Source organism: Aspergillus undulatus (genome assembly GCF_047715775.1).
Source record: "Aspergillus undulatus strain CBS 261.88 unplaced genomic scaffold BDV17scaffold_40, whole genome shotgun sequence".
Classification (NCBI taxonomy): Eukaryota; Fungi; Ascomycota; class Eurotiomycetes; order Eurotiales; family Aspergillaceae; genus Aspergillus; species Aspergillus undulatus.
Window position 1 is genome coordinate 243792 of NW_027396644.1, and position 21833 is coordinate 265624.

Below are 21833 nucleotides of genomic sequence, written 5' to 3' on the forward strand. Positions count from 1 at the left end.
AGACGCAGAAGCAGTCGAAGACGCAGAAGCAGTCGAAGACGCAGAAGCAGTCGAAGACGCAGAAGCAGTCGAAGACTCCCTTACCCGCGTCAGAACCGGCGGCCTGTTCTTGTCCGCACCATCTCCCCCAACCATATCTCCGGGTTGATTGCTACCGGTCCCGGTCCCGGTCCGAAAAGTCAAAGAGCCAGGAGGACCACCGTCGGAAATCTCACGGACTGTTCTAGGTGTTTCGTTGCGCTTGCGGCGCCGGTAGATGAGGAATACTTCGGCTCCGAGGAGAGAGCCGACTACTGCACCGACCGCGATACCTGCTGTTGTGCTGGGTGGAAGATCGCTATCTCCAGAGCTTTCGTCCTCACTGCCAGATTGGGCGTAATCATCACCGATCGGGAGGTTGCGGTGGGCTCAGGTGTGAACTCGTCCACCGAGGTCGTAATCCAGTCAGTCGTTTCAGCTTAAGAAGAAGTCGTGATAATGCTATAAGCCGTGATTCTGTGCGACCCGGATACCTGCCGGATGCGCAGGTCGAATTTGGTGGACTTGCCCGGAGGTAGGGTGGGCAGGACACTGGCAGGGATGGTGGTCGACGTGTCCGATGCATGAACGGTGATTGTGACTTCATCCCTGGCGCTCTCGACGACACCACCAAAATCGTAGAAAACAAGCGTAACACCCAGGTCGCCGGATCCTGGAAGCTGTAGGTCCATTCTAGTTCGAGACCGCCGAGTGGGACAATGTCGCCGTTGCTTGGGGTGGTCGAGGAGTATGTGGTCTGCGGCCGCTCCGACACCAGTGCCGGCCTTTGCACCAGTCGAGAGCCGTCGTCATTGCCATCGATGTCCTCCCAATTCTCGCCACCTGCCGGTATTGCCATGGCTGTCGGTGTACTCTCGTCGTCCGCCGTGTGAGTCGCCGTAACCGTCTCAGTAACTGTAGCGGTCGCCGGAGTGGGCGCATGCAAGAAAAATACTCGACGAGCTCCCGTGCATCTTGTTCAGATCAAAGTATAGAAGTTGAAACCGAGCAAGGAAGTCATGTCAGGCCATACAGTCGGCAGCGCGGACTCGGGAATCCTAGTGAAGAACTTCGTCGGTGGGACGGTCGTGGAAAAGATGAATTCTCTGCGGACGGTGGCGCCCAGAGGGGCCAGTGCGATGGTGAATTCGGAGAAATCGTCAAGGGAGTATTCGCTTCCCCATTGCCCATTGCACGATGAACTCGTCTATTGGAACTTCTTGGCCATCATAGGGGTAGTCAATGTAGAACATCGATTCGAACTTGTAGTCGGATGTGGATTCTGCGTTGTAAGGTTATGTGGTATCGATGTCTGTCCTGTTGATCAAGCTCCCTGAATTGAATAATTAGCAAATGGACTGATGGGTACACAGGAAAGACGGGCGATCATTTACCTTCACCGTTCTCAGCCAGAACGGCTGTCATAGCAAACAATAACAAGAGGAAGAGAGCAGCCATCGCGGTGGAATTGAAGCCCACGTGGCCCATGAGAGAAGGATGAAGCATGAGAAATCATTCAGAAAAAAGAAAACAGTCAGACGAGCGAGCGACGCAGGGAACCCCTGAGTTGGAAAGCGAACACATTCAACCGTCTTTGTGTAACTGCATCTTGTCAAAGATCGGCCACGCGGGGTTGCGGCATCAGCAGAAGGCGCATTGAGTTTGTACAACTACGATAAGATCTGATCAGAGATTCCATTTGCTTAATCTGGCCAGGATCGTTTGGCTTCTGTTTGACGATTGCAAAATGTCCGGTCCAGTTTGAAATGTGAGAGGAGTTTCTAAGGCTGCCGCAGGAGACACAAGCTGGGCAGCTTACGCATGGGATCGACGTAGGGACTGTCTGTTCATTCTCATGTAGATAGCATCAACTAGTCCCTTCGAGGTGGGCATTACAGAGTAGATCAACGACGATTGTTGAAAACGTCCAAGTAGTCAGAACCCTAATTTCCGGCCCAATACTGCTCCAGCACATCTCGCACCGTCAGAGGTTGAATGCCAGGGAATAGTTCGTTCAACGACCCCTCCCTTGGTACCCAAGAGCCCCCATCAGTCGTAAACAGTTCAAAGGTAGACATAAACCACTGATAAGCTTTCTTGGGGAAGTGCTCATACAGCGCCCGATGGCCGGGTAGCTCCGTAATCTCGAACCGCTTCAACCTTTCGATTGTATCGTGATGGATTTCGAATTTGGATCCTGATTGATTAGCTACGTTCAGGATAGCTTCTGTTACTTCAGGGCGTCGGACATACCGGTGATTTTCTCTGCCAACGCGACGAACTCGTTCCAGGTCATCTCGTCGCCAACGACTCTGCTTTCTTGGGGCCATTGTTCCAAATCAAGAGCCGCAACGACAAACTTCGCAAGGTCAAACGTGTATGTAAAAGTGACAGTCGCGTTTCCGTCACCTGGAATGGCGGCGACTTTATTCGCGAGATCGATCACGAACACGTTGTGCTTTAGGTGGGACTTCAATGAAGGACCGCCGAAGTAGTCTAAGAAAATGCCGTCGTGAAAGACTGTCCATTCAAGACCAGAGTGCTTGAGAGTCTCGATGGCGTCGAAGTAATATTTTAACTGGGGTAGGACTTTGAAAGCTCTGTGCTGGTCAGAACAGCTGGAAGTATCTGAGCTGCTAGGTGGAGACTTACTCCTGCGGACACGAAATAGCATAAGAGCTCGGGATGAACCTTTTTGTGCTCTCTGATCGTATCGCGGCCTCAGTGAGATTCGCCTAAGATTTCGCGAGCGAGTCGCCCTCTACTGAAAAGGCAGAGATTACGGTGTGGATATTGTTTGATTCTAAAATGTCGACCAGGGCATCCACACTGCCGTAGTCGACAATTATTACCCCGTCGCCGGGCTGCAGCTATTTAGCGATTGTTACTTGTGGTTTGGCTGAGAATACATATGGCATGCACCATACCCTTCGTGAGAAAACAACTGCGTTGTGCTTGGAGGAAGCAAGGACCTCGACGATTGTCCGACCAACGCCTCCTGTTCCTCCGGCAACTCCAACATTGAGCATTGTGAGAATGAACCGGCTTTGCTTGTAAATTCGAGGGATAACTACTTAACTTCGACCGTGTTTCGGGGAAACCCATAAACATAAATAATCCGTAACGGTGGCCGAGGGCTCCACGTTGAACATATCGGCCCGCTTCCTACTTTTAAGGCTAAATGCTGACACTTGCAGGTGGAGACGGTCCATTTGTCCGTCTAAAATTGGGGATGAGATCCGCAAGCTATCTGCATCACTCCCAGTACTCCTCCAAAGATCCATGCCTCATTCACGTATAGCTTCCTGAGCGGGAATTCATGGTCTTTGAAGCGACCATTCTCAAAAGATCGTTTATCGGCAGAGGTCGTCATTTCTCAATAGAGGGCGTCAACACAGCCAACTAGATAGGCCATCCTCCCGCGGTGTCCAGCCCAATCACCCCAGCCGCCCAAACAGCGCGCCAAAGCGCTCATTTCCGCGCACCCAAGACTAGATTCCGCCGACAACGAAGGTTCCGCCCGGAGCGGACACGGAGCGGGAGAGCCCAACCCTCCGAGCGGAAACACTGATTAGGTAGGTATCTGGTGGCCGTACGAGACCACATGGAAGCCATCGTGACGCCACTGCTGTGTACATCTCGTATCTTCATGTGCGTTGAGCAGGTCGCACAAAACTCAATACAATCTCTCACAGTGGCGTAGGCCGTTCTCGATCTTGTCTTGGTTGGACAGCCACGTGAAGACCACGAGGCAGCCATCTCATCGGGATCGTCGCACACCCCGTGTATGCAGGTGCATTGCGGGCAGTTGACTTTGTGCATCTGACTCCGACTGGCTCGAAGCAGGTCGTACATATGGTTATGACTCGGGTTTCGGGTCGGAGTTCGGGTTTCGCAAACCCGCGCGGACTTCTTCAGTACTGATAGACGGCGAGTCATTAGTAAAATGACTCGTGGGCCTCAGATCTTACCTGCCTGTAGTATATTTTCGTTCGAGTTGTACTATTCACTCTGTCATTGGGCGGTTGCTGGTTAGTCTTGATGTATGCCCGGGATAAGCGGTTATCACCGCTTGCATCGAGGTTGTCGGATTTAAGCATCACTTGGAAATCAGGTAAGGTAGCTTGTGCTTGAAGGAATAATGCGAAGCTAGGGTAAATGCGGTAGTACCACCAGGGATATAGTCCTCCTGGCGCGACGCCCTGCTCTCTAATCCCGGAAGACGGGACCGCGGGTCCTTGAGCACGAGGCCGTTCTTTCCATATATTAGGACTGCATATAACCCAACTACCACACCATCCTATCTTAATCACATTATCAATAAGTCCCAAAAATGGGCCTCTGCTACAGCTTCGCAACACCGCGCCGCCACCCCCCCAGCCAAAGGCTCTCCACTGTCAGTTACCCACCGTCCTACACCGACCCCCGGCCCCAGCGAAGTCCTCATCAAGGTCCACGCCGTCGCCCTGAATCCCGTCGACTGGTGCCAGCGCAACCTCGGCTTTCCCCCAATCGCGCACTACCCAGCCGTCCTGGGCTCAGACGTAGCCGGGGTCGTTGAGCGTCTCGGACCAGACCTCCCAACCGATCCCAATACTACACCCGCTCTCCGACAGGGAACGCGAGTGGTTGCACTCGCAAGCGGATTCTATAAGGGCGGTCTAGAAGATTACAGCGCCTTTCAGGAATACGTCCTTGTCTCAGCGGAATGTGTCTGTTCTGCCCGATAGGATTTCGTTTGAGGAAGGGGCAGTCCTACCCCTGGCGGTCTTTACGGCTTGGAATGGGTGGTGTGGAGCGGGTCTGGGCTTTGACTTCGAGACGAGGTTGAGCCCGAATGCAGACGGAAGGAAAGAAGCTCTTCTTGTTTGAGGTGGAGCGAGCAGTGTTGGGAGTGTTGCGCTGCTGGCTGCGAGGCAGATGGGGGTGGCGGTTTATACAGCTGCGAGTGGGAAGCATCATGAGTATATGAGGGAGCTTGGAGCCGATAGGGTATTTGACTATCGAGATGAAGATGTTGTGAAGCAGATTATTAATGCTGCAAGAAGCGACGGTGTCGAGCTGCGTGTCGCATACGGTGCTGTGCCGGACTCTCTTCTGTCCATTCTTGGTGTCCTCCAGGAGTTGAAGGAGAAAGGTCAAGACGCGAAGGTCGCATATGCGCCTCCCCTTCCCGATTACGTCCCGACGGTGGAGGGGATTGAGGTGAAGTTTGTCTTCCCGCCCTTGGAGCCGGAGGCACTCCATCAGCGGTTTGCGGAGACGTTTAATATCTAGCTGTCAGAGGCACTGAAGTCTGGTGATGTAGTGCCTAGCCCACATGTTCGGGTCGTGGGAGGTGGACTTGATGAGTTGAATAATGCCCTGGATATTTTGAAGGGGGGCGTTAGTGGAACGAAAATTGTCCTGAAGCTTCGATGTGTTTGACTGGTGTGGATGGATTTGAAGATAATTGTGATTTGTTCCAGACTCATAAGCCAGACACAACCTTGTTGATCCATAAAATGCTCTATCGTCTTTACCTCGGGTAATACTGTACAAGCAGATGTCATCTGATATATTCCTCAGCCAGACAGGGATTAACTGGCCAGACTCGAATGGCTGAAGACTTGAGCGAACAGACGAGCGCTACTACAGATTAAGGACCATCTTGCGGCAGCCCTAATGCATAACCGGTTGTGTCATGACTTGGTATGGGCCTAGGCGTCGGAGTATTTGCCGTGTGCGATAGTCGCGGCCGATATGACAGCGGGTGAGATGCAGGCCCTAAACCGACATGGGTTGAGGATCGTTTCAGCAAGACATTTAATAAATAGTTTAATTAGAACGACGGTGCCGGTACGCTCTTGGTTCGCTCACCAAAGCCTAGCAAGGTAGTGACGCCGCAGACGGTCAGGCCATCCGTTACGCATTTGGATCCTAGCCAGAGTACCGTGGACCATGTCGGCTTATGAAGAGGCCTTCACTGCCAGTTTCTTCAGCTCGTTGAAGGTCGTTCCTTCATAGCTCTGTACCAACGCAACAATGCCAGCAGAGCAGGTTTACCATCTCCATCCCTTTGGCTGGGAGGATGACCCCGAGGAAGAACGATTCAAGGTTTCGACTCTCGACTACCTCTCTGTGCAGAGTTATAACAACTATGCCCTGTTCTTCCGTCTAGCCGATGCCGATAAGCCCAGAGTCGTGGAGGTGCTGAAGCAAGGCCTTGAGCGAACCCTCAGCCAGGTGCGACACATTTGCGGAACAATTGAGAAGGACGAGGCCGGTGGCCACTCGTTCGTCAAGAAGAAGGATAGTACTGTCAAATTGGTCGTTCAATGGCTCGATTCCGGCTCAGCAGCCTACCCATCTATCGACGAGATTGAGCAGTCGCATTTCTCTGCAGTCAAACTCGGTGACCTTAACCTATGGAGCGTTCCTCCAATGACCTACGGCGAGAAACCTGAAGCAAGTCCGGATGTTAGTCCAGTTGTGGCTGCCTACAAGGCGAACTTTGTCCACGGGGGGTTGGTCTTCATCATGCATCACCACCATTATTCGAATGATATAATGGGCTGGTCTGGTCTTACTCACCAATTGGCGGAGAATTGCTATGCAATTGTTAATGGCACTCCTTTCCCTCCATGGGATCCCAATAACCTCGATCGCTCGCGCGTAACGAAACCAGATCCCCCGGAGGCAAAGGTGAACGGTCCGCCTGCTCCTCAGCGTAACCCAGCTCAATTACCAGGCATATGTCTCCTCTTTCACCTGCCCAAGCGCAAAGCAGCGGAGTTGAAGGCTTTAGGGACACCCCAGGATGGTACCTGGATCTCCACATACGACGCCTGGTCAGCCTTTATTTTCCGAACGCTCACACGCGTGCGAGCACCGGTCTTTAACGCCGATCCATCCGCCCATGTCTTCTGGGCTGAGGCCGTGGACATGCGCAGACGCTTCCACTCGCCGAGGGTGCCCCCGCGCATCCAAGGAAATCTCGCTTCGGCAGTAATGAGCACTACAGCCGGAGTCCAAGCACCAACCGTCGCAGAAGTCATCTCCGAGTGGCCTTTCTGGAAGCTAGCAGCGTATATCCGCGCGATAACAAACAGCATCACTCAAGAAGCCCTAGATCAATCGCTCAGCATGGTCGCTATGATCCGCGACAAGGCAGCCCTAAACATCCGCATTGATTCGATGGCTCCCATGTCCATCCTTCAGACCGACCACCGCGACGCAAACATCACGGCAGCAAACTTCGGCTTCGCTTCCCCGATCACGTACCGCCATTTGCTGGATTCCGTGACGAACGGGGTGATTATCATCTACCCGCCTCGTACGAATGAGGCGAATCCCGATGAGGGATGCGAGTTTTCAATCTTCTATGAGCGCGATCTAGCGCAGACGCTTATTGATGATGATGAGTGGAATAAGTACTTTGAGTATCGGGGCGTGGATGCCATTGACACTGCGCCGTCAGCTTAGATACAGTATCGATATTCGATACTTCAAAATCAACGAGTCATGACATGTTACTTCAACGAACATTCAACTTCGCTGAAGATGAATACTAATAACCAATAAATCACCCCCCAAAATCCTCCTCACCCAGACCCTGAACCTTCCAATAAGCCCTCACGAACCTCAAACTCGCAATAACCCACCCCTTCTCCCCCTCCACCTTCCTCCAAATCTCATGATAATGCCCACCACCCGTTCCACTCCACCCCTCCGAAACCCCAAGACTAGCCGCATGATAAATAAGTGGCCAGACGGCACTAACCTCCCTCTCATTCGAGCCCTCCACAAACTCTAATTCTCCGGGCCCAACAAGGTGAATCGTCTGCTGCGTTTCGAAAGCTTTACTGAAAAACCCAACGAACTCGTCGATTCCGGCGAAGGAGTATGTTGCGCCGTTTTCGGTTACGACGTTCCCATCTAAGTCGCAGAAGGTTACGGTTACGTTGGGGTTGAACAGGGCGCGGAAGGAAGGCCACTCGTGCGTGTCTGCGAATCGGCAGTATTGGGATTTCTTGAACCGGATTGTTTCGGCGATGTGGGAGGGGAGGGGTCGGTGAGGCATTGTTATCGATGAGGCGTGAGGAAGCTTATGTATTTAATGTGGGGTCGTAGAGTCTTTCTGATAATGTGGTATCGCTTGCTCAGTTTCTCGTAGGTTTTAGGAGTGGTACCATTTTTATCACTGAGGTGGTGGCGGAGTTGGAGGAGGGGTTGGAGGGGTATGCTCGTATAGGTAAAGTGCCTAGACACATCCTGCCAAACAGACTTGGCCTGAATCTTGCCATCTGTCTTCTGTATTAGATTTCTTGAGGTGGAAATATGTTGACACAGCCGGTCACCTAGAATAAACGTCGTCTTGTCGACGCCAATCCAATCCTAAACGTAGTATGGGCTTCCACATGAGTTTATCGCTTACCGCGCGCTTCCCATTGCCCACTTAGAACTCCCAGAGCCTATTCTCTACTGGAGTAACAGAACGAAATAATCTGCTTCGTAGTACTTTGTGCGGAGGATGAATCCCCATGCGCCTCATCTCAGGATATCTCGCGCGGCCTGCTGGAACGCGATACTCGCCTTGGGGATCAAAATCTCGTATTAAGGTGGAAATTCCAGTCACACAGAATTATTAGTCCATGCGGTAATCTACATTCCCGATGATAGGGGCGCACGTAGAATCCGCTTTTGCCTTCAAGGTGCACCAGCCGTGCAATGCGGCCAGCCACTGGAACGTCGCTGTCAATTCGAAAAGAGGGTCGACGATGTCCGACTCTATTCTGCGTTCCTTTTTAAGCGCTATGAGGTCACGATAGACCGTCCGGGAGCTTGAAACAGGGGACGAAAAGATAACAACCATCCCCCACCTGCGGGGATAGGAATCGGGGAGAAGACTCTGGTTGTGTCGGTCCGTCCAGCTTGATGTCTCCAGCGCTTGCTCCGTTGAGTTAGTTGCGCTCGGATCGGCATACTCAGATACTGAAATAGGCGTACTGACGACAAGCGAGCCATGGTCTTGAACTTGAGCATGATTGGCCAGGATTCCCCAGGTTTCTTTCTCGCAGAGGATTTCCAAAATCTTGGCTTTGCCTGCCCAACGAAGGGCCGCCGGGTTTATCAGGTGGGCCGGGTCCACCTGAGCCATCAGGTTCTTGCCTTCCTCGTTTGCTAGAGCTGCAGAATGTTCCACGGACTTAAAGACCCTCTCAGTCGCACGTTGAAATGCCCTAGTGTCCACCTCAGACATTCTCTCAAGTGCTTTGTTAGCAGACGGCGGTGTTGCGCGGTGAAGAGGCCCCGGCAGAAAGAAACCTTTCCTTCTTCACAGAGAAAAGTCTCTCGGCTAGTGACTCTGGTTGAAGATTTCGCAAAGTGGTTCAAGATTTCTGCCTGGTACGCCGATGAGAAGGATTGGTTCTCGGGTATCGACTTGGAGTTCGTTGTCGTTGTCGCTGTCGCTGTTTGAGCTCATGGGCGTAGAATATGTTGGGAAGCTGTGTCGGGTGAGTCAAGTTGAATAGAATGTCGGAATTTCTTGAAGCCGGTGAAGGGGACTGAAGTTGAAAGCAAGTCCATGGGTTATATACATTAGGGGGTTCATGGTGGTGAGTAACACAACACCCAGGTGGGCATAGGTGTTCTGCTTCTGCCACCAACACTTGGAAAAGTGCACTGGCATGACCCAACCTCATTATTATGAAGCCAACTTCCATTATTCCTAAAATTATAGTCTACTTCAACATGCGTATCTTTAGGACTGTGAACTCTCCACTATATAAGGTATGATTTTCCGGGACGGGCCGTGCGGCTATCCAGTCCAAACATTGTTCACAGGGGCTCAAGAACTTCAAGCTGCCATTGCATCCCCGACTGGTTGGCTCATCGGAGTCCAATGTGCTTCTCATATGGCCTTCACTTGTGTCTGAGAATTTGTAACTGGAATAAACGTAGGGGTAAGGAAGAGCTGCATGCCGGAGGCAGGTCGTATAAATTGTAAGCCGCTCCACTCCCCGCCCCGGCTATATCTACAAACTGAGTGTGGGTTGAGAATTCGGGGCGTCAGGACGGTTGGCGGGTCACATACTCATTGTCGGCTTGGTATATCACAGTACTACGGATGCCCCGATATGTACAACTCCCCGATGAAGACTAGTGCTTACTCTCTCCAGCCTCATGAGTGATTACTCACCAGGCCATCTGCACATCCCCCTCAGCCTTCACCGAAACCATGCACAACCAGATAACGCTACAATGTCGCTGCGGCGAAGATCATGTAATGCCTGCTTCAGAGGCCGTCGGAAGTGCAACCTCGCCTACCCAACTTGCGGTACCTGCCAAAAATCAAACAAGACTTGCCAATATGCATACCCACCGATCAGTGCATCAACGCCCTCAGCATCAAACTTTGACAGAAATCTGGAGCAGTCATTAGCAACGCTAGTAGACGCGATTGATGCCTCCACTATGAACTATCTCGAGACGGGCAACTTTACCAGTCTCTTCGATGAATACCAACAAGTTAACTACGGACCAACGTCCACGTCATGTCAAACCTCGTTCTTCCAACCACCCCACTAGATTTCTCAAGTATAGCTCGACTATGCGGCCCCCTCGGAGAAGTCCAACCCATCGAAGGCAGTACTCGCTCTTGGCAGTGGGTCATAGACGAGCTGAAAAGCTACTCGGGGGAATTCGCGCGCCAGGGCTCGACGATCTTTATACACGAGCAATTGTACCGGACTGGTATGCCGCAAGCTATGAGGACGGCGTTTGGGGTATCGGGTAGCTCGTGCCTTCTGACTGAGAAGAATCGGGATATGCTGTTTAGAGTTGTGGATGCTGAGGTTACCGGGCTTCTTGATTCTGCAACACAGATGACGCTCATTGAAGACCTTGCGAGTTTGCAGGCGCTACTACTTTACCAGGCTATTCGGCTGTTCCTTGGAAGTCTTCAGCAACGGACAATCGCCGAACAACAACAGGGCGTCATGTCCACCCGCGCTCTGAAACTACTTACTCGGTCTAAGGCCGAGATCCGCAATCCGACTAATCAGCACGAGTGGGTCCTTGCTGAATGTATTCGCCGCACGGCAATTATCGTCTACTTTTTGTACGGCGTGAACTCAGTCTTCCGCGAGGGAATCTGTATTGGATTGCCTACGCTGGCGAAATTACCTTTATCGACAGCGTTGGCCTACTGGGACTCATGTGAAAGTGCCGATTATGAAAGTCTGCGAGAGACAATATCGTACGAGACGTTCGTGGGTCTCTGGCTTGTTTCTACGCCGAGGAGATTGGACCCATTTGAGAAGTTACTTCTTGTACCGTGTCAGGGGCTTGATACTGTTGAGAAGTACGATATTGCGGGAGCTACGACTTGACAGAATGATTGGAGGACTTTGAGTTGAGATGCGTTGCGGTCCTACTGTACATATATGCTATATGCTGCGTACACGAATTCCCTTCGGCTTCGTTTCGTTCTCAGACCCCTTTAGACCGCCATCGGTTCCAATTGCACTACCACATCGAGAACCTTCCCAGCGCTTCCCAGCTCATTAATTATGCCAGTCACGGCCTCGTCGGCTCTTGATCGCTCGTAGTCCTCCACTCGCTCCCACCCAATCATCCCCATAAGCAGCCCCTCCTGCTTTTCGATTCCCCTCGCGTGAGAGAAAACCGGCGTTGCGTCCTTGCCCTGGAACAGGGTATCGCGGAGCTTACTCCAGACAAACTCGGTGTTGGGCTCTTGCTTTACCTTGATAATCTGAGTGAGCTTTGCCGATGCAGTCTGTTCTGCGGAACTGACTGTCGCGAATAACTCAGGGACATCAGGCGCTGCAACAAGCGGTTTTGCAACCTGGATGAACTCCGCGAATTTTGGTGAGTTGGGATAGAATGCGTAGAACGAGGAAGGGTCATCCCACTCTATATTCTCCGTCAGCTCCCAACCTTAGCAAACTCCGGATCTTAAGTATACTCACCCAGGACAAGAACACCACGCTCATTAGTCTCGAGTGGTTTGCCATCTTCGTATAGCACCGTTCCGCGCGCGAAGAACCGTAGACCGTCGAGTCCGACGAAGTGGCTGAATATTTCGGGACCTCGATACTCAAGTGTATCTTGGGTCTCAGCGTCCTGCTTGAAGACTGGGAAGAGGAGTTCGGTTGTTTTCATTGTGCCGGTGGGTTGGTTTTCTTGGCTGCTGTATCGAGTTGCGTGTCTGAGTGAGTGTACTCGAGCTGATACACTCTCCGAGGAAATCCCGTCGTTTGATTGGTAAATATATCTATCGGTCTGAGTATATCGTGGTATAGACTTTCAAAGCGGGCAAATCTGGGGCACAACGGGGCGGCTCTTGCGGGGATCCACATTTGCGCGCCGCAGTCCCGCAGACCCCGCATGAGCACCGCAGCCCTTTCGGACACTTTTCTGCGGTGCAGGTGGATTTGTCAACTTCATGATTATGGATATTGCTGACTGAATGGCAGTGCTGAGCAAGTTCTGCAACGTCACGCAGCAATGGACCATACTGGACAAGGTCTACTTAAGAGGGGTTCGACGCAGCTTGATGTGAGTATATCATTGCAAAGATCAAATAAATATCATATATACGGCCAAGATCACTCAAGTCCAGCTGTTCTCTCTCCATAAGCCATGTCCAAGATAATCACCGTCATCGGCGCAACAGGCATCCAAGGCGGGTCTGTCATCAGAGCCCTGCTGAACGCCCCAAATTCAAGCTACACCATCCGCGCGACAACCCGGAACCCTTCCAGCGACGCGGCCAAAGCCCTAGCTTCTCAGGGTGTCAAAGTTGTCAAGGCCGACCTTCACGATGTCGATTCGCTCATCGCAGCATTCACGGGAACACACGCCATCTTCGCAGTAACGAACTTCTTCGAGAACCTCGCTTCTATCGGAATCGAGAAATCCATGGAATCCGAAACCGAGCAGGGTATCAATCTTGCCAAAGCGGCTTCCATGACTGAGACGCTGGATCACTATATCTGGTCGACCCTACCAGACTCGAAGGCCAATACCGGGGGCAAGTTCTTCGTGCCGTATTTTGAGAGCAAGAATGCTGTTGATCGGTACATCAGATCGGACCTCCCCGATCTCGCTGCCAAAACAACATTTGCTTGGTTCGGGTGGTACGCGAGTAATATCCTCAATCCTGTGTTCCGACCAAGCAGGATCCATACTGCCGATGGGAGCGAAAGCTACATCACGCTTCTTAATATCCCACCTGAGACGAAATTCCCCCTTCTAGGCGAAGCTAATGTGAATGTCGGCCTGTATGCCATGGCAATCTTGGAACAGGCGGAGAAGACTCTCCCCAGAAAGTTCGTCTCTGGGGTAGTGGAGTGCCGAGGGGTAGGGGATGTGGTGGCTTCTTTTGCGGCTGCGAAGGGCATTCAGGTTCGCGCCGTGCAGATTTCTAGGGAGGATTATCGGGCGCTGTGGCCGGGAATGGGGGAGCTTATGGATATCACGCATTATTATCTGGAGGTAACTGGTGAAAGGGCATTCTCTGATGTTGACGAGGAAGTTTTGACGGGCGATGATCTTGGTGTTCAGGGGTTGGTCAGCGTGGACGAAGCGTTTAAGAGATTGCCTTCCTAGGGATAGCCATGAAAGTGTTTCATCCGTCTTGTTTGTTGCTTTGTTGTGGCTTCTGTAGATCTCTCCTGGTGGTTACCATTCTTTGGGATATCGCCTAGATTCAACTTGATCTTGTCTATCATCGTGTAAATGCTAGCTCTGCTCCGAAGTTATTTTGAAAAGAGGAGATGCTTGCTCTAACTGACCTTTCCACGCTGATAATCTAATGCGCAGTTCAACGACCTTATCTTGCTTTAATGCCTAGAACCCCTAGTATCAGCGTAATTGGTTTATGCCAATGTGCTACTTTGAAAAGAATGAATAATTCCATTGGCGTGATTTGCCTCAACTCCCGTTGGTTGAATTTTCCCCTTTCGGAAGCCCTAGGCCGAAAGTACAGCTGGTGTTTGAATGACTATCTCTTGGATCTTCTTGACATCCACCTCATCTATGCCGCAGCACTCCTCCACATACTGCATCATTCCGCCGAACATCTCTTCCACCATCCGCAGCGTGAGACGCATGGCTTCCTCGCTAGACTGACGTTAGTCAAAGCACAACTAGCCTCTGGGCAAATTTACCTACCTTGTCTTGATTACAATCCTTGCCCGCTCCATCGCCCCCGCCCCGTCGATCAAGGGCATAGCCTTATTGATCGCCGCCGCAATCTTCGGTAGGGACTCTTCCAGCGCCGCCTCGCTGCGGCTATACTCGTCGGCAATGACATCGTCCGGGACACCAGCTAGAGAAAGAAGCACGGCGAATATGACTCCCGTCCTGTCCTTGCCCATCGCGCAGTGAATGAGGAATACATCGCTTGGATTGTCTCGGATATACAGGAGGATATCCCGAACCACGGGCGATCCTTCGATGAGGAGTTTGAGGTAGCCTTCTGCTATGGCCTGGATACTTCTGTCAAAATAACTACCTTCGACATGTCAAGGTTTCACGCCTACCTTCTCACCCTCTGCAAGATACCGTTTATACTTCTCCGACAGCTGTGTCACCGAAAACGCACTCTTCGCGAGCGGGAAATTCAACACCTTGCATTGGGCCGTACGGCTCGGAGTATCTGTAAACAAAGCCTTCGTCTCTTCAGAGATGGTGAGACCGATTATAGTCGTAATGCCTAAACCCCGAAGCTTCTCTAGCCCTTGTGGGGTGATGTCCCGTAGGTGCCCGGAGCGGTAGAGCAGGCCATTGCGCGTGATGCTGTTCGGTCCCAGAGCAGTGCGGTACCCGCCGAAACCGCGAACGTTGAATACGCCGTCTATTCTGATCGTGGTTCCAGGACTGGAGGGAGCATTCTCAGCATGTGAGTTGTCGCCCATCTTTCAATGACGTTGAGAATAAGTTGCGGTGTGCGGTAAAGGAAAACTCAGAGATCGTCTGGGGTCGGTGGAAAACCTTCGTACGACGCGGAGTTTCAATTTTCCCGACTGAATGGAGACTTGTGCGTTCGAGATGGGAAGGCGCGGGTGTGAGATGATGCGTATCGGAGAATGGGATCCAATATAAACTTGACCTGATGCTTGATGCAAGAAATGCGGCGGGCTAAGGGTGGTGGAGAAGTTTAATTTCTATGGAGCTGGGCCAATGATCTGGCCATCACACATGTATGTAGGTATCTACCACCCCGACTTGCACTGCGATTGACTATAACAGACAATCCTATTAGAACACTAGTTATAATCATTGTATCAGGATACGGCATTTTCACTGACAAAATGCGCCTTCTAACCCCTCCTACTCAAGCACACTATCAAGCACATCGCCACGAATCGAAACGTCCAACTGCATATGCGCATCCAAATTGAGCATAAAGTGTACGAATTGCAAAGCAAGTCGATCTTGGTATACCGCCTGTCCACCATGTTCAAGAAATGCTCTCTCATTCACAGCACGCAGGTGCCGAGCTAGATAAAGCGGACGTAGGTTGCCTACAAGTCTCCTTTGCTACCGCTATGATAGGATACTGCTGTACATGCCACAACCTCACGAGCTTCGAGCAGGCCTGTGCTTTCGAGCAATATTTTTCCTTTCCCTGGCCCTGTGAGGCATCCACTTTGTCTACAGTACATACAGTACATCATCCTTAGCCTCACGACACTGACTCGAATAAGGTAGGTTGCGCGAGGTGCCCGCTGAAGTGGCACCCCACACCGTCCTCACTCGGGCAGCACCAGAACGGATGACGGAGTCCTCATCACAACCAATGGGGCCATACACTCCAAAAGTTTACAAATCGGATTTTGTAAAGCAGGCTGGTATTCGCAGTTCGGGTTTCAGGACTACCATGTTCATTATTTAGCCATAATACTCAATGTCAAAAGTTGTAAGCCCCGAGTCAGAAACGAGAAACAAATCAACCATAATGTAACGCAAAAGCATCAAGTGAAGAGAGGCTACTCCCGCTTCCGTGCCGGTGAATCGTCCGTATGACCTTTCGGGGCGAACCCATGCAGGCGCACGAATTATGTAGAGTTGTTTGCCCGTGGGAGCCATTTCCCTGTCTAGGCCACGTTCCATGCCGTCCAACAGTTCCTGGTCAACATCTCGATATAATAAGATTGCCTATGCCGTCTAGCCCACTGAAAGCCAGGAGATTAGCCCTAGCCAAAGATCAAGACATGATCCTGTGGCCTTGTACAGATGCCAAAGAGCGCTCTCTACGTCATGCGGCACAGGCTCATAGCGGCCTTCCAGTGTACCTGCGGGCCCAGCTCCACGCGTCAGACATAAAGCTTCATTGGCCTTTTTCATGGCTTTAGGGCCGATCCCGCCCCCGGGCGCCACGAGATCCTAGTCTTTCCAGCCCTACCTCTCCCCGTAAACTACCAGCATAAAGCTTTCATGGACATGGATCCGCTCGAAGCTCTCAAGCACATACGCAACCCCATCGGCATCCGCACCGACCACATCGCCCCATGGGCAACAACCATCCACGTAAAACAAAACAGTTCAGTCTGGTCAAGCAGCAACTTCACAGTCACAAGCACAGCAACTCCCTCGAGCAATCATGCACCATCCACAAAGCTCTTCGAGGTAAGCGGCAACTTCTGGTCCCTCCCTCAGCGCCGACATGTCCGCGACCCGTCAGGCCTGCCGCTCTTCGAGATCTCGCGCGCCACAATGAACGATCTCTGGCACGTCCATCTCCCTGGTGAGAAGGGCCGGAAGGAAAGCGATAAGAAGGAGAACGAGTGGGCTGCGCCGTCGGCGACGAGACCCATTGCGTCGATTATACCGAAGTACAACACGACGTCGGATGGGAAGTTCGACGTGCATTTTCGGAATGCGGCTGCGGCGGCTGAACGCTATGGGGGCGGAGACGGAGATGGATACGAGAAGGAGGTGAAGTTGACTGCTCGTATGCAGAATATCTGGAAGAACAGGGCGTATGTGCTTCATCGGGATCGGGTCGTTGTGGAATCTAGGTTGGTGGATGTTGCTGCGTTGTATATTCCTGGGAAGAGACCGTGCTGGGAGGTCAGGGTTGCGGAGGGGATAGATCTTGCCCAGGGCAAGATTATCTGGCTTACTTGGCTTGTGCTACATGTGGCTCTCATGGGGCTAATAAGGGTACTAATATTTGTTGCTATAGGCGTCGGCTATCGTTGTGCTTATGGCTACAACGGCGAACAGTGCTGGTGCTGCAGCGGCAGGCGCAGGGGGGGGTGGCGGTGGCGGAGGATAATGGTCTCTCCGGGGCTTATATTGGATTTCGGTCCATAGGGGTATTGTTGCAGGAGCAGTGATTCTTTCCAGATTGGCTTTCATGATTCTAGTCTCGGACCTTGTACATATCAGCCAGAAGTTGAACCTCCTCGCATTTTACTTGCATTCTAGGCTTCGTAGTCAAAGTCGGGGCTCGAGCAGCACACCGATGCCGTTGAACTTCTACTAAACTCTGGAGCCGATGCCCAAGCCATTTGCTCAGCTGGAGGCACGGCTCTTGTCCGTGCAACGATGGAAGGCCTTCTCGATTTATGCCAGTTAGCGCGGCCTGCAGGACTTTCAACCTGCTCTACATACTGTAGCTAGTGTGAATTCTTGGGAGGTTTTCCGACTTCTTCTAAATTTGGGCCCCGATGTCTCAATCACTGACGACCATGGCTTCACCCCCCTACACATTGCAGCCTATTTTGGTCAGCAAGAGACGATCGAGCTTCTTCTAGGTTTGGGTGCAGATTTACCAGCCACTACTTCGGCTGTCAGGACCCCTTCGCACCTAGCAGTTTGGAGGGATCATCGTAATGTTGTTGAGCTCCTTCTTAGTTCCGGTGCGGACGTCATGCGCTCTGATGAGGACGGTCTCAAGCCCCTGCACCTTGCGGCCTAACAAAGGTGTTACGAAGTCGTCAAGCTTCTTCTAAATTTCGCCGCGGATACTGAATCCTTAAGTAGGGATGGCTTTACGGCTCTACATCAAGCTGCTTTCAGCGGGCATCCTCACGTTGTTCAGCTTCTTCTGGATTCGGGTGCAGATGTCGCAGCCTCCACTGATTCAAGGTTTCACCCCTCTAGAGTTTGCAGCTGAGCATGGTCATTGCGAGGTATTTGAGCTCCTTCTCGATAGAGGCGCGAAAGTCTCAAGGGTAACTAGCAGAGGATGGGTACCCTTATTTTTGGCATGTCTCAATGGCCACGCCAAGGTGGCGCAAGTGCTTATCAAGGCTGGAGCAGATGTTGATCAAGCTTCACCTTTTGGAGTGGCACCGTTGCATGTTGGCTTTCAAAGCCAACATGAGGGTGTCGTTTATGCTCTTATAGCAAACAGTGCGCCCTTGGAGAGCCTCGACAGTTGCGGAATAACACCATGGCAATATGCGACTCCAGTATTCCGAGCAAAGATCCCCAAATGCAGGGATTGCAAAGCCCCTAGTGTATACGATCAACAGCGTCGGCAAAGGCAGACCATTCAGAAAATTGCTCAAGCGACGAACCCTTCAGAGAGAAAAAGTATGGAGAGCCTTGATTGCCTAGGTCACTGCCTTGTGAGGCTGCAGGATTTCGCAGCTGCCTCTCTTGTGTTCAGTCAGACTGTCAAAGTCAGTGTCGAAGACCATGCTGTCGGTCACTGGGAAGCATGTTATTGCTGCCATGAAAATCTCAGTTTGGGCAGCTGGTACGTTTGCACCACGCGCCCCAGGCTTGAGCTTTGTCCTTTCTGTATGGAGGGCTACGCGGAAGGTGGAGTGTACGAGTGCGTTGGACATGAGCTTCTGCAGATTCCAAGTCACGATCGGAAGCCCGAAGATCAAACCGACGTGTACACCGAGGGATTTGTGAGTTGGCTGAAGGAGCTTGCACTGAGGTACGAAGACGAAGACTTAAAGCTTCCGCACGCTGAGCCATTGCAGTCTACGGTGGAATGACGCCGTTTAGGGCTCGGGGTCTCCTGAAGGATGTTGGATATTGGACCATAGACAACCACAAGTCTACTTTTCGGGTTATGTCATGGTGCGTACGCCTGATGATAGATATTGTCGTATCGGATTCACTTTGTTTTTCTTGATTCCATCCCTGTGTAGCACTTGTAGCTCGAGTGATCCGGAGCAATCCTAGTGATCTGTCTATCCTACTCGGTATGGCATTCTTCGAGGGCCTCATGTAAAGGCGCTTGAACGCATCTCCCACGAAACCATCTTTCTAAAAATACAGTACTACATCCGACGGAAGAAAACAGTGCAGCACCCAAGAAACAAACGACACTTATAAGCGCCTTTTTTTTTTCTCTACATTTCAGTTCTTCCTAGGCTAATTCATTGCAGAAAACGTCTAGCGTCTAGCTCCTCACGTCCCCTCCCCTTCGACATTTCTCCAGTGCAGAGGAGAGCATTGGCCCCCCGATATCCGCAATCAACTCTAGTGACGGTAGTGAGCCCGACACTTCCCTTTCCCTTTCCCCTTCCCAGGCTTCGCGCTGGTGGCAGCAGCAGCAGGAACCTCCTCAGTAGCGCTAGCACCAATTGCATCGACAGAGGTAGGCACGGCAGCGACTTCGGTGGTGGGTACGGCAGTGGCGTCAGTGGTAGGCTCAGATGCAACCTGTGTCTCGGCGGTCTCGGAGGCTGTTAGGGAGAGGGAGTCGGTGACTGTCCCGGTAGCTGTGCCGGTGGCAGTTGCAGTTCCGGACGCAGTCGCAGAGCCAGAACCAGACGCACTGGCGGTAGCCGATGCAGAGCCCGATCCAGAGCCAGACAACCCAATACAAGCAAACGAGATCTTCTTCGTCGTAGAGTCCGTACTCTCCCCACCCCAAGAGTTGACCGTCCCCTCAAGATCCCACACCATACTCACATAAGGCCAGCAGATGCGGTCGCCGATATTAACCATGTCGCCGGCAACATAAACATCCGAGGAATTAAGCGCCGACCCGACAGTGGCACCGGATGAGTCAACCTGCTGGAAGTACGTCCCCGAAAACGCACCCTTGCAGCCCATCGCGATGAACTCGTCGCAGGTGGGGTTATCGATTTGTTCCCAAGTCAGCAGGACATTCTCCGTTCCGAAGGCCGCGGCGTGGACGTTTGAGTGGTCGGCACTGCCCTCAGTAACCCAGTTAATCTGGCTGTCGCCGTCGGCAGCACCGACTTCCGACGTGGCCTGGTCGCCGACGAGTGTGTTCTTGTCGCTGAAAAGGGCGATCGCGACGTTGCGGTTTAGATTACGCGGTAGGACATGCGTGTATCCCTCGCCCATCCAGTCGTTCGTTGTGACGTCGACTGCGCCGCGGGAGGGCCAAGCGAAGAGGTACTTTGAGGACGAGCCGAGCTTAACGAGGGCGCTGTAGGAGCCGCCCATGCCGCCCATGGGTTCGCCAGATGCGCCGTTCGTGGTATTCTCATTAGAGATCTTCACGCCGATGTTCATCATCCCTTGGCCGTTAGTGTTCAGCCAGATGGCGCCCTGGTCTTCGGCGCAGATACTAGCGAAGGGGGCGTCAGAGGCCTCTTCGAAGGCAATACCCGTGTTGTGGCTGCATCCCCATGTACTCGTGGCACCATCGATTGTCTGCAATTCGCCGTCGTCATTGACATACTGGATGCTATCGCCGTAGTGGCCGGACGCGGAGCCTGAGTACGCCGTGACAACGAAGTACGCGCCGTAGAGGCCCGCTTCGGAGGAGTAGACGAGATCACCGTTGATATCGGGGGATGCGAGGTGGCCATCTGCGCCTTCGACGTCGGGGCCGCCGAGCCACGTTTTCCAGGTTTGCTCACCGTTCGTGTACCGGTACAACACGGGGACGGGGGTGTTGTCGGCTGGGGCGTCGGCCGTTCCGGAGGGAAGGGCTTCGTTGGTGAGGAGGGCGAAGCCGTCGTTGTGGGCGACCAGACCGCCGGCTGGATATATTAGCTTTATCTATCTAATTTCTTGAGGATGGAGGGGGAAGTACCTTCTTTCCCACCAGTAACGGTAACGGTTGTTCCCACGGCTTCGAAGGTGCTTGGGTTAACCTGCTGAACGTGAATGTCCGTCTCGCTCGAGTCGAGGTACGCAAGGTACGCGGACTCTCCGTCAGGCGAGACAGCGAACGGGGTGCGGCGATGGTGCTTGTATCCAGTCCAGTAGGCCTCCTCGATAGGGTTAAACGAGGAGGTAAGTTCGAGAGAGTCAACAAAGGTCTCAAGGAGCGACTCGTCCAGGGCAGCCGTGACGCTCTGCGCGGCGGCGAGCACGGCACCTAGAACGGTGATCTTCATGATGGGTTTTAAAAGAATGGAACTATCGACCAGCGATATGAACTATGAACTAATGAACGGAACGAAAAGGACAGAAAGAGCGACGAAGGGCTGATCTTCGACTGGGCCGCAGATCATGGGTAGAGCGCATATTATATGATCTTGGTAGGGCAGAGACGAGACATGGGATGATGGCGATTCCAAGGGTCCAGCCCGTCAAATTTGCGCATTTTTGGAGATTTCCCGGTCCTCAAACAAGGCTGTCTTGGATAGACAGTTCGAAATGAAGCCGGACTCCACGGTCGAACTAGATGGCGGAGCGGCGTTTCACCAGTGCGCTGGGGCCGCCGCTAAATGAGGCCTCCGTCTTTGGTAAGCGGAAATTCAGGATCAAATGGGGCAGTCAGGCAGTGGCCTTTACAGTACTAAAATCAAAGCATTTATATAGTAGCGTCCGGGTCTGGAATTTGTGGTAGTCGGGGTCCAATTGAACTCTTGATTGTGGCGCCGAGCTGTCAGGCTCAGGCGGTG

General features: G+C 52.3%; 13 protein-coding genes across 13 annotated transcripts in view; 7 read left to right on the plus strand and 6 right to left on the minus strand.

Moving 5' to 3' along the window:
* Window positions 1-462, plus strand: part of BDV17DRAFT_293317 (uncharacterized protein) — a gene marked incomplete at both ends in the record, with an annotated part of 2903 nt that extends 2441 nt beyond the window's left edge. Inside the window, one exon of the mRNA XM_073762573.1 lies at window positions 45-462. Within this exon, the coding sequence (XP_073613573.1) occupies window positions 45-462 (418 nt within the window). The remainder of the gene's footprint in view (window positions 1-44) is intronic.
* A 1499-nt stretch (window positions 463-1961) lies between these two features.
* Window positions 1962-3047, minus strand: BDV17DRAFT_293318 (uncharacterized protein; the record flags this gene model as incomplete). The annotated part of the gene is made up of 5 exons (XM_073762574.1): window positions 1962-2215; window positions 2272-2618; window positions 2671-2753; window positions 2802-2882; window positions 2946-3047. 5 exons carry the CDS (start codon window positions 3045-3047, stop codon window positions 1962-1964), a joined length of 867 nt encoding a protein of 288 aa, XP_073613574.1.
* Window positions 3048-4059: 1012 nt separating this feature from the next.
* On the plus strand, window positions 4060-5445 carry BDV17DRAFT_299637 (zinc-binding alcohol dehydrogenase family protein; the record flags this gene model as incomplete). Its single annotated transcript, XM_073763913.1, has 5 exons — window positions 4060-4132; window positions 4369-4730; window positions 4762-4884; window positions 4939-5282; window positions 5334-5445. The coding sequence occupies 5 exons, from the start codon at window positions 4060-4062 to the stop codon at window positions 5443-5445; spliced, it is 1014 nt and encodes a 337-aa protein (XP_073613575.1).
* Window positions 5446-6042: 597 nt separating this feature from the next.
* Window positions 6043-8222, plus strand: BDV17DRAFT_299639 (uncharacterized protein; the record flags this gene model as incomplete). The annotated part of the gene is made up of 1 exon (XM_073763914.1): window positions 6043-8222. The coding sequence occupies one exon, from the start codon at window positions 6043-6045 to the stop codon at window positions 7480-7482; it is 1440 nt and encodes a 479-aa protein (XP_073613576.1). The 3' UTR covers window positions 7483-8222.
* BDV17DRAFT_269004 (uncharacterized protein) lies at window positions 7235-8222 on the minus strand. Its single transcript, XM_073758524.1, has one exon. The coding sequence runs from the start codon at window positions 8078-8080 to the stop codon at window positions 7583-7585; it is 498 nt and encodes a 165-aa protein (XP_073613577.1). The 5' UTR covers window positions 8081-8222; the 3' UTR covers window positions 7235-7582.
* A 422-nt stretch (window positions 8223-8644) lies between these two features.
* On the minus strand, window positions 8645-9259 carry BDV17DRAFT_293322 (uncharacterized protein; the record flags this gene model as incomplete). Its single annotated transcript, XM_073762575.1, has 1 exon — window positions 8645-9259. The coding sequence occupies one exon, from the start codon at window positions 9257-9259 to the stop codon at window positions 8645-8647; it is 615 nt and encodes a 204-aa protein (XP_073613578.1).
* A 1004-nt stretch (window positions 9260-10263) lies between these two features.
* Window positions 10264-11393, plus strand: BDV17DRAFT_283142 (Zn(II)2Cys6 transcription factor domain-containing protein; the record flags this gene model as incomplete). The annotated part of the gene is made up of 2 exons (XM_073760312.1): window positions 10264-10507; window positions 10591-11393. The coding sequence occupies 2 exons, from the start codon at window positions 10264-10266 to the stop codon at window positions 11391-11393; spliced, it is 1047 nt and encodes a 348-aa protein (XP_073613579.1).
* A 110-nt stretch (window positions 11394-11503) lies between these two features.
* On the minus strand, window positions 11504-12186 carry BDV17DRAFT_293324 (uncharacterized protein; the record flags this gene model as incomplete). Its single annotated transcript, XM_073762576.1, has 2 exons — window positions 11504-11937; window positions 11994-12186. 2 exons carry the CDS (start codon window positions 12184-12186, stop codon window positions 11504-11506), a joined length of 627 nt encoding a protein of 208 aa, XP_073613580.1.
* A 379-nt stretch (window positions 12187-12565) lies between these two features.
* On the plus strand, window positions 12566-13643 carry BDV17DRAFT_269007 (uncharacterized protein). The gene has a single exon (XM_073758525.1). The coding sequence runs from the start codon at window positions 12667-12669 to the stop codon at window positions 13633-13635; it is 969 nt and encodes a 322-aa protein (XP_073613581.1). The 5' UTR covers window positions 12566-12666; the 3' UTR covers window positions 13636-13643.
* Window positions 13644-13924: 281 nt separating this feature from the next.
* On the minus strand, window positions 13925-15238 carry BDV17DRAFT_150683 (tyrosine-protein phosphatase). Its single transcript, XM_073754471.1, has 3 exons — window positions 14571-15238; window positions 14200-14516; window positions 13925-14148 (listed from the first exon to the last, which is right to left on the minus strand). Exons 1-3 carry the CDS (start codon window positions 14943-14945, stop codon window positions 13998-14000), a joined length of 843 nt encoding a protein of 280 aa, XP_073613582.1. The 5' UTR covers window positions 14946-15238; the 3' UTR covers window positions 13925-13997.
* Window positions 15239-16467: 1229 nt separating this feature from the next.
* Window positions 16468-17311, plus strand: BDV17DRAFT_293327 (uncharacterized protein; the record flags this gene model as incomplete). Its single annotated transcript, XM_073762577.1, has 2 exons — window positions 16468-17163; window positions 17219-17311. The coding sequence occupies 2 exons, from the start codon at window positions 16468-16470 to the stop codon at window positions 17309-17311; spliced, it is 789 nt and encodes a 262-aa protein (XP_073613583.1).
* A 92-nt stretch (window positions 17312-17403) lies between these two features.
* Window positions 17404-19385, plus strand: BDV17DRAFT_269010 (ankyrin repeat domain-containing protein). Its single transcript, XM_073758526.1, has one exon. It carries the CDS (start codon window positions 18024-18026, stop codon window positions 18990-18992), a length of 969 nt encoding a protein of 322 aa, XP_073613584.1. The 5' UTR covers window positions 17404-18023; the 3' UTR covers window positions 18993-19385.
* Window positions 19039-21576, minus strand: BDV17DRAFT_150696 (uncharacterized protein). The gene is made up of 2 exons (XM_073754472.1): window positions 21017-21576; window positions 19039-20963 (listed from the first exon to the last, which is right to left on the minus strand). The coding sequence occupies exons 1-2, from the start codon at window positions 21321-21323 to the stop codon at window positions 19483-19485; spliced, it is 1788 nt and encodes a 595-aa protein (XP_073613585.1). The 5' UTR covers window positions 21324-21576; the 3' UTR covers window positions 19039-19482.
* Between the last annotated feature and the right edge of the window lie 257 nt (window positions 21577-21833).

Bases quoted from the DNA above. Each gene is read 5' to 3' on its own strand.
- BDV17DRAFT_269010 (XM_073758526.1), top strand. From the start codon at position 18,024: ATGGCTTTACGGCTCTACATCAAGCTGCTTTCAGCGGGCATCCTCACG.
- BDV17DRAFT_269004 (XM_073758524.1), bottom strand. From the start codon at position 8,080: ATGCCTCACCGACCCCTCCCCTCCCACATCGCCGAAACAATCCGGTTC.
- BDV17DRAFT_150683 (XM_073754471.1), bottom strand. From the start codon at position 14,945: ATGGGCGACAACTCACATGCTGAGAATGCTCCCTCCAGTCCTGGAACC. The intron at 14,517-14,570 runs GTAGGCGTGAAA...AGAAGTATCCAG, and splicing joins ATCTTGCAGAGGGTGAGAAG to GCCATAGCAGAAGGCTACCT. The intron at 14,149-14,199 runs GTAGGTAAATTT...ACGTCAGTCTAG, and splicing joins AGGATTGTAATCAAGACAAG to CGAGGAAGCCATGCGTCTCA.
- BDV17DRAFT_150696 (XM_073754472.1), bottom strand. From the start codon at position 21,323: ATGAAGATCACCGTTCTAGGTGCCGTGCTCGCCGCCGCGCAGAGCGTC. The intron at 20,964-21,016 runs GTACTTCCCCCT...TAATATATCCAG, and splicing joins CGTTACTGGTGGGAAAGAAG to CCGGCGGTCTGGTCGCCCAC.
- BDV17DRAFT_269007 (XM_073758525.1), top strand. From the start codon at position 12,667: ATGTCCAAGATAATCACCGTCATCGGCGCAACAGGCATCCAAGGCGGG.